The sequence below is a fragment of the Eucalyptus grandis genome, chromosome 7 (genome assembly GCF_016545825.1).
Source record: "Eucalyptus grandis isolate ANBG69807.140 chromosome 7, ASM1654582v1, whole genome shotgun sequence".
In the NCBI taxonomy this organism is placed as follows: domain Eukaryota; kingdom Viridiplantae; phylum Streptophyta; class Magnoliopsida; order Myrtales; family Myrtaceae; genus Eucalyptus; species Eucalyptus grandis.
This window is the reverse complement of record NC_052618.1, coordinates 55,619,359-55,628,010: the sequence shown is the minus strand read 5'-3', so window position 1 is coordinate 55,628,010 and position 8,652 is coordinate 55,619,359. Positions and strand designations below refer to the sequence as shown.

The window sequence follows — 8,652 nt, the reverse complement described above, 5'->3', positions numbered from 1 at the left end:
TTAGATCGTCAATTAGGAACGGACTTCCTCCACGATGAGCTTTCACAATTCAATCCACAACTTGATTAACATCAAAAGGGTTTATGTACAAGGGGGCACTATCGCCTTTAATTACATCGATCCAAGCACTTGAACAATATAAGCATCCTCTCGAGATGCTCCACTTCTATAAAACTCGCTCCCTCGAACGCGAAAATGCGAGCGAGAGCAGCGAGCTTACCGAGGCCAAAAGAGATGAACCAAAGCTCAAGTGCCACGTCGTTTGCAATCCAAATCATCGGCCCGTGACACAACACCGATCCATTGTACATTCATACGACTACAAGCAATTAAAAAGTCACGGATCGATCTACTAATGAGCTGGTTGTTTCGTTATGTTAGTTTCTATAAAAAAAAAAGGTCGGCCATCCGCAGATTAGACCATCATCATAATCGTTATTATAATTATAATCAGCGATGATGGCGCAAGTACGTGACAGCATTCGGGGTCCAAAGACGGGATGAGCCTTCCTTGGAATCCGACACATTTGCACGCATCGTGCATGTTATCGCGACGGTCCGCATCGGGTCATGGCGAGGGGGGAAATTGGAATGTGGCATCGGCACTTAGATAAAATAATCCTATTTTAATCATTAAATTAAGTGAAATTATTCATGCATATGGATAAACTTAGGTGTATGTGAATTTTCTTGGGTGGTTACGACGCCTTTCAACCGCACGAACCACGTAGGGGAGAGATTTTTCTAAAGTTTTTAAGTGGGGTGGGTGTTTATTTGATATGGTTTCTTGTGGTTGGTTACAGCATATTCTCCCGTTTTTAATAAAATATTTGAGAAGCACATGTGGATCCAACATATACAGACTTACAAGGTGAGAAATTGTCCAGAAAGTTTTATATTTATTATATGACGGTTTTCGACCAAAAAAAAAATTTATGACAATCAATTCAATTATAAATTTTTTAACTCGATTAATTTAGTCCTAACCTTTTTAATGATTTACAAATATGGCCCTTTTATTGAATTTTTGATAGGAAATCACTAGAATGAACCAAATTTGTAATTTCTTTAAAAAAAAATCTAATTTTGTTTTCATTCTTTCTCTTATTCTTTCTTTCTCTATTTCTCTCTGCTCCTCATCGAGGTCTAAGTTGCCAACCATAGATGACGCGCAAGGGTCGTGCCTTTGCCAAATCTAGACTAGGCGAGGCGACGCTAAATTAGTGGGGACAAATACGTGTATGCTAAATTTGAAGACTAATCTTGGGGATCTTTTCTCTTATTAATATTATTGATATTACTATTATTATTTTCTTTACTTTTGAGGCTTTCTTGTAGGGCTCGGGGAGTTCAATTATTGGATGAATCCCGAAGAAGAATTCCGATTCTCCTTATCAGGATAAGCTTTTTATAAATTGGGAAAAAAGATCAAATTCTCTCTTACCTCTTGCAACGTGTTCCAGTCAAAGTCGTCATCTCCAAGAGATCCCCCACCCCTCTCTATTGCTATAATAAATAATAAATAATAAAAATTCAAATCTTTTTCCTCTCGATGACAATTGATTACATACAAGCAAAGCAAGCTGACGCAGGAGAGTGGACCCGCGATCAACTAAATTCCCAGAAAGTTAGGTGTTTGTCTGGGAGAGATGATGATCTTTGTCTGTCGCCGAGAAATTTATCTTCATCATCGATGAAAAATCCTTGTCTGGCAATTGATTTGACGCATGCTAATACGCAAGGAAATTGCGATTAGCCTAATTCTGTTACATTATTCGTCGTTTTGCACTGTCAAACCGGAGGTAAACTGGATTACGTCGCCAGGAATTAGCCATTGAAATTGTCAAAGGAACAGATAGCTTGCGAAAGAAGAAATTTTCCCGGAAAAACAAAAAGAAAGACGAGAAAATTCCGAATCTTTCTCGCCAGCTTTTCCTTCTCGGTGGGTAAAAATTGGGGGAGAAGTGGGGCTTCGCATTTTCTCTGCGTTATGGCCACGTTGCGAAGTTCCCTTCCCGCGCTGCGGTCCAGCTCTTCCACCTTTTTTTTCGATTCTCTCCTTTTTCGGAAGTGAAAGCTGAAAAAGGGGAAAGGGACAAAAAAGCAAAATATTCAAGAAAGACCCTCAAAATAAAATAAATAAAAATATTCCCTAAAAAGGAGGATAGATTAGTGGGACAACTTGGAAAAAAACAGGGGGGACATGCTCCGTTTTCCTTAATTTCGGCGAAACAATTGTTGGGTGGGTGAGCCGACCTTTAAAATCGAATTGATTAATCGAAAATCATGTGAACATGTAAACCATTTGTCAGGACTATAAATACCAATCGCGTTAAAGTTTTCTCAACCATTTAAAAATGATTTTCTAAATAAAATAATCAATTTGCTGACTAAGTGCGGGGTCCACGGAATGGTTCTCAAACTGTAGGGAGCAAAATAGCATATTCCGGGAATATCGATGTCGACTTTCCTTTCGAGAGTCGTCGGTGTAATTTCTTGGGGCTTAATTCGCACGAAGGCACCAATGAAATTGTGTTTAGGTAGACAAATTAATATAGTACGAATGGGATTGAATATATTTATATAAGTTAGCAGCATTCATCAAAGGGAAATGTTCATATTTAGTTACTTGTGAATTTTAGTGAGGCCACTATCAACTGTTATAAAAAATTAAAAGTGTCCCCCTCGCGTGTGAGTTAAACTTTGGCCTTAACCTAAAACGTGAAAAGATTCAATTGGGAAGGCAAAATAAGGGTTTGCAAGATTCAAACTCATAACTCTCTAACTTTTATATGGTGTGAATTTTGATGAAACTACTGTCGATTATTTTCAAAATTTAAACCGTTAGATGAATTTATAATTTGTTATTTAAATATTCTAATAATGCTCATTTAAATTTCGTTGGATTACTTCACAAATTACACGACTCATGTATAGGTCATTTAAAAGGAAAAATTATGAAACGAAAGAGTCGAATGGTTTTTGAACCATTGAGTTCAATATTAAGGGTATCTAATGTGACTTCCAGTCATGAGGGCTCATATGCGAAGAGGATAATTATCATAAAAGTTGTGAATCGATTGAGTCTAAGCTCAAGGGTATCTAATGTGACTTCCAATCACAAGGGTTCATATGTGAAAGGGATAATTGTCATAAAAATCATGAGTCAATTATACATCGATCAATTCGGTTAAAAACTTTTTTATTTTATTGATGTTAGTAAATATAACATTTTCGGCCAATCTTTGCAGAAAAATCACTGATATGGACGCCGTCATCCTATATGAAACAACTACCATGTCAACGATCTACATTCAAAATTAATCAAAATAACTACATTAGCGAATAGTCAAAATGTTTGGCAAAACTAAAATAAACTATGCCTTTGTAACTTTTATGGCAATTGTCTTCATCTGCGAATGTGCATCACGTTGGTGAAACAAGTTAAGAGTTTTCTTATTTTCTCCTTCATTTTACTCTTTGACTTCGAGACTTGAGTATTCGCCATAGAAGACGAAGATGGATGCACGGTGACAAGACTCGTGTCCTTGTGCGTGTTGTTGGAGGCGGACCATCTTGTGCTTCGAATTCAATGAATATGATCAGACGACTCCTAGTCTTTAACCACTTCTTAGAGTAGCGTACGTGGCTAGTGAGATGATGACGATTAGAATAATTAACTCAAATCTATCATTCATTCGACCGGTATCTTAATCAATTGTCTCTTGCGTTAAAAATTGATAATTAGACGAGAACGCACGCCTGCCATTATTATCTTATCGAAGAGTTTGATTAGTGCTCCAATTTATAATTGTTACGGGTGACTAATTACAAGCTCTCGTCCCCAACTTCCCTCTCCACAACTGTAGATATTTCCCCATCACTTTCTCCTAGCTTTTTTCTCCATCTTCAACGACGGTGATCACTCCACAGCGGCAAAAGGGCAAAAAGGTTCACCCCGTCCGATGTATGAGATTACGGCTTTACTCCACCCCCGCTTTGTAACCCCATGTTTGTTTAGAGGGAAGAATCGATTTGGTCAATTTTATTTATATTTCGACTCCTTGTGAATCCCGTCAAATAGGAGGGAATTGAGTATCGCCTAATAAATTTATCCTTCTTTCTCACTTATACTCTTAGTCTACACATGTTAAAAAAATACACACAAAGGGTATTCATGTCATGATGCATAATCTTCTTTTTTTATTTCTCCACTTACTTTTAAACAACATCGCAACTTAATCATTCCAAATAAGTTCTCTTTTCTTATTTTTTATTGTAATTATGTAAATCCCGTCTTTTCCTACCTAATCGGTCCATTCAAACCACGGCCAAAGACAACAGTTCATGTCAAGAATAATTAAATATTTCGGAAAGTTGGCTTATATATATATATACATGCATGTATGTATGTATGTACAGAAATGTTAAATTGGGAATAAGACCAATTGGGTGGAGTCTTTCCTAAAAATGGGGAAGCAACTGCACTGACTGACAATCAAACTAATTCAAACTCCAGCTCCTCCAGTGTAAAGCAAGGAGGCAGGCCCAATCGGCATCGAGATCTGCGTCCACGTGGCAAAAGATTTTGTCTTGTGATCGACTTGAAACATAAAAAAAGAAAAAAAGGAAAAGTAAAAAAGAGGAAAAAGAGACAGAAAACGGATGTAAACGGCGTTTATAGGACAGCCCATGATTGAATTTGATGTTGTCCCCACGCATCCACCGAACGCAGCCCCACCTGAAGAGAGGGACGGGGGGACAAGGAGGCGGTGACGTGTCGGGCGACCGGCCGTGGCCCCCACCATCCACGTCGAATCGCCATGATTCGGACCCCCACGCGCTGTCGTCTTTCCCCATCTGAGGGGGGGCGCGTGGCCCACCGCTGCTCCCCCCCGAATTCCCATTTCCACATTTGTTCGCATGCTGATATGTCATTTTCCCGCCTAAGGTCTTCTTCTTCTTTTTAATTCGATATTCCACACCGTCATACGGATTAAGAAAAGAGAAAGTAACCCTTTATATTTCCATTTTGACATTATTTTAATCAAATTATACCAAACATTTCCAAGAGAAGAATTCAAATGATGATGTTTTTAAAGCACAACGAGATTACGCCATGTCTATTTGTTGAACTTGCTTCTAATCCTATTTTTTTGTGTCAATATCATCCCAATTACATTTCTTATCGGCATCTCTAATTAAATGAAAGTTTAGTTTTATTGATCTTTCTTCTTTTAATTTTCTTAAGAAGATGCAACCCGAAAAAATCGCTTTTATTGCTTAACATGATTTATCAGAAGAAATTAATTTTACTAATTGAACGGATCAATATAGTACATGAAATCTCATAGAAATTGTAAATGAGATACCTGTGCAACTCTTAGGTAGATTATTTAATTGTTTTGGAGTTAGTCCACAGATTTTGATTTAGTATCGTTTCGTTTTGTAGAATCAAATATTGCAATTTTGAAGATTTAGTGTGGTTTTGGTATGTTCCCATATTTTTAGCACTGTATTCGAAAATTTACTCGCGGTACAACAATCACATATAAGAAATTTATAATAAGTTTAAAAGGTATAAGATATTTATGTAAATGTTATGTTGTATATCAAGTAGCTAGAAAGTGATGGCTCTCGTCAATTCCCACATGTCTAATAAAATTAGATCTACACGAAAACGGAATTACAGCATTTAATAAACAAATTGCCATTTTGGAGTCGTGAGTGGCCTTTTTTATTTTTCCTTTTTATCGGATTACCGAAAAAAAAAAGGGGGCCCGAGTGTAAATCCAACTCAAACGTACCCCACACGCCAACGCGCCGATACGAACATTCCGCGGGCGCGTGAGCCTCCGCCACCCGTCGACCGGCTCGTCACTTAAAACAAAATAAAAAAAATAAAAGATAAAAAAATTCGAAAATGCTCTTGACCGACCTCGCGAAGTAATCGCCGGGACAGAGCCGACGACGTCGTTTAAACTTTAAGCCGCGCCCCGCACCCACGGCGGATCCACGTGTCCTCTCGCTAAAGGGCTTAGATTACACGCTAACAGATGATAAACGCGTTTTTGCCGTTTCTCCCTCGTATTCCACGCACGATCTCTTCTTCTCTCTCTCTCTCTTTCTCTCTCCTCATTCGCGTCCCCTTCAAGGGGAAAAGAACCAAAGAAGAAATAAAAATTCGATCTTTACTCTCTCCTCGAATGATCTCGAGCCTCTTTTCATGGAGTTGATCCTCTTCTCCGGTCTGGGTTCCGGGAATTAGGGTTTCTTTCGCCTCTTTGAGGAGCAAAATCGGCTCGGATTCGCCGGCGTTCGAGCCGAAAGTCTTGATTTTTAGGGTTGTCTCGGGTTGGGGTTTCTTTGCCTCCTTCGGATCTGCAGGAGGAGGAGGGATTCAGGGGCTCGATCGGCAGGTTCCCCGGGGGCCATTAGATGTCTTCGGCGACGTCGTCCTACTGGTGCTATAGGTGCAGCCGCTTCGTTAGGGTTTGGAGCCCGGATTCCATCACTTGCCCCAATTGCGACGGCGGGTTCGTCGAGGAGATCGAGAACGCCGCGCCGCTTCCGATCCCCGGCGATGCTCGCCGCAGCCGGAGGTTCCCCACCGCCGCGATGTACATGATCGGGTCGAGGTCGAACCAGGATCGGAGTCCCGACTTCGGCGGCGGCGGCGGCGGCCTGCGCAGGAGCCGCAGGAACGGGGGCGACCGGTCGCCGTTCAATCCGGTCATCGTGCTGCGCCGGCCGTCCGACGGCAGCGGCGACGGTGGCGAGAGGAGCAGCTACGAATTGTACTATGATGATGGTGGTGGGTCTGGGCTGAGGCCCTTGCCTGCGAGCATATCTGAGTTTTTGCTCGGATCCGGGTTTGATAGGTTGCTCGACCAGCTGTCGCAGATCGAAATTAATGGTATTGGGAGGTTTGAGCATCCGCCAGCGTCGAAAGCGGCAATCGAGTCAATGCCCACAATTGAAATCGGTGAGCACCACGTGTCGACTGAATTGCACTGTGCTGTTTGTAAGGAATTGTTTGAATTTGGGTCTGAGGCTAGAGAAATGCCCTGCAAGCACTTGTATCATACCGATTGCATATTGCCTTGGCTGTCCTTGCGCAATTCGTGCCCTGTGTGCCGCCATGAGCTGCCGGCAGATACCTCAGAATCCCAGGACACGAATAGAGGTGAAAATGGTAGGTCGGAGGATGAGGACACAGTAGGTTTGACCATATGGAGGTTGCCTGGTGGTGGGTTCGCGGTGGGACGGTTCTCTGGTGGAAGAAGAGGTGGCGAGAGGGAATTACCGGTTGTTTACACAGAAATGGATGGTGGGTTTAATAATGGAGGAGTGCCCAGGAGAATTTCTTGGGCTGCAAGAGGGAGTAGAGGTAGAGAGAGCGGTGGGATCAGGAGGGTCTTGAGGAATCTGTTTGCTTGTTTTGGTGGACGGTCAGGATCATCTGTTGCGTCGAGTTCTGGGTCCAGTTTGGATTCAGCTGCGAGAACTAGGTCGATTTCGACCTCTAATATGTCTTCTTTGAGGAGGCAGAGAGCTTTAGCTAACGCTGCAAACAGGAGATAGGGCATATTCTTTGAGCTAAAGCGCCAATGCAGAAGGGACTGAATATTAGTGGGGGAAGGATCAATGTAAATAGAAAGGTGATGTGATGTTCTCTCAATACTTGTTCTGCTGGGATGCCGAGTTGATCACTAGATTGATGAAGATTTAAAAGCAATGTGACGTTCTGTCGATACTTCTTCTTGCGGGACTTTTGAGTTATCTTCTGCATGGAAGGATTTAGTGGGGGAAATTCGTTCCTGTATAAATAGTCATTATCTGTTCAAGCAAAAATTTTATGAGGATCACTGTGAATGAACAGACTATGCAAGAAGGGATTGTGTATTGTGGAGAAGAAGTGAGTCCACAATCTCATGTACCCCACCCATGTCTGGTCCAAGTCACGTCAGTTTAGCAGGATTTATGGCAATCTCTTTTGTGTATTTCCCTTTTCTCTATCTGTTTAGATAGGATGCATTTTGTTGTATTTGTCGGTGTCATTTTTTTTTTCCCAAGGCAATATGATAAATCTTATGCAGCGGAAGAATGAGTTAGTGAATGCTTCTTTCTGCTAAATTATCTTTTTCTCCTGGATGAGTGATGAATTTCTTCACAGAGCTGTCAACCTCCGCCGATGTATTTCCAACCGATATCAAACTTAATTCTTAACTTTTGTTGATAGGTGAGAATTGAGATCCATTTAGCAACTTGGATTTACAATGATGGTAGAGAAACTTATGTTTCTGGTATAGCAGATCACCTAACTAGTCATCATGAGGTTTTCCTAAGTTTTGTTACACCAGCACTCGGAGTTCTGAGCGGAGGGACGACTAAAGGGGCAGTGAATAGAGTGATTTCTTTCCGGGGTCTGGTGGGTGCTATGGAGTTTGTTACCCGAATGTGGTGATCTCCTTTGTAATTGTTGATAGTCATCTGTTGCACCGTAATTCATAAAGGTCTGTCGATTATTTCTTTGCGTCTGTCGTCATTGAAAATCTGATCAGGGGAACTTTTTGTGAACAAGATGTGCATAAATCTTGCTTTCTTTTTTACCTGAAGTGAAAGGTCTTCTGTGGAATTTGATCTTTCACC

At 41.1% G+C, this 8,652-nt stretch overlaps 1 protein-coding gene across 1 annotated transcript; it reads left to right on the top strand.

The window, feature by feature from the left end:
- Nucleotides 1–6,072: 6,072 nt before the first annotated feature.
- On the top strand, nucleotides 6,073–8,222 carry LOC104454312 (probable E3 ubiquitin-protein ligase RHC2A). The gene has a single exon (XM_010069123.3). The coding sequence runs from the start codon at nucleotides 6,439–6,441 to the stop codon at nucleotides 7,582–7,584; it is 1,146 nt and encodes a 381-aa protein (XP_010067425.1). The 5' UTR covers nucleotides 6,073–6,438; the 3' UTR covers nucleotides 7,585–8,222.
- Nucleotides 8,223–8,652: the final 430 nt, after the last annotated feature.

Bases quoted from the DNA above. Each gene is read 5' to 3' on its own strand.
- LOC104454312 (XM_010069123.3), top strand. From the start codon at position 6,439: ATGTCTTCGGCGACGTCGTCCTACTGGTGCTATAGGTGCAGCCGCTTC.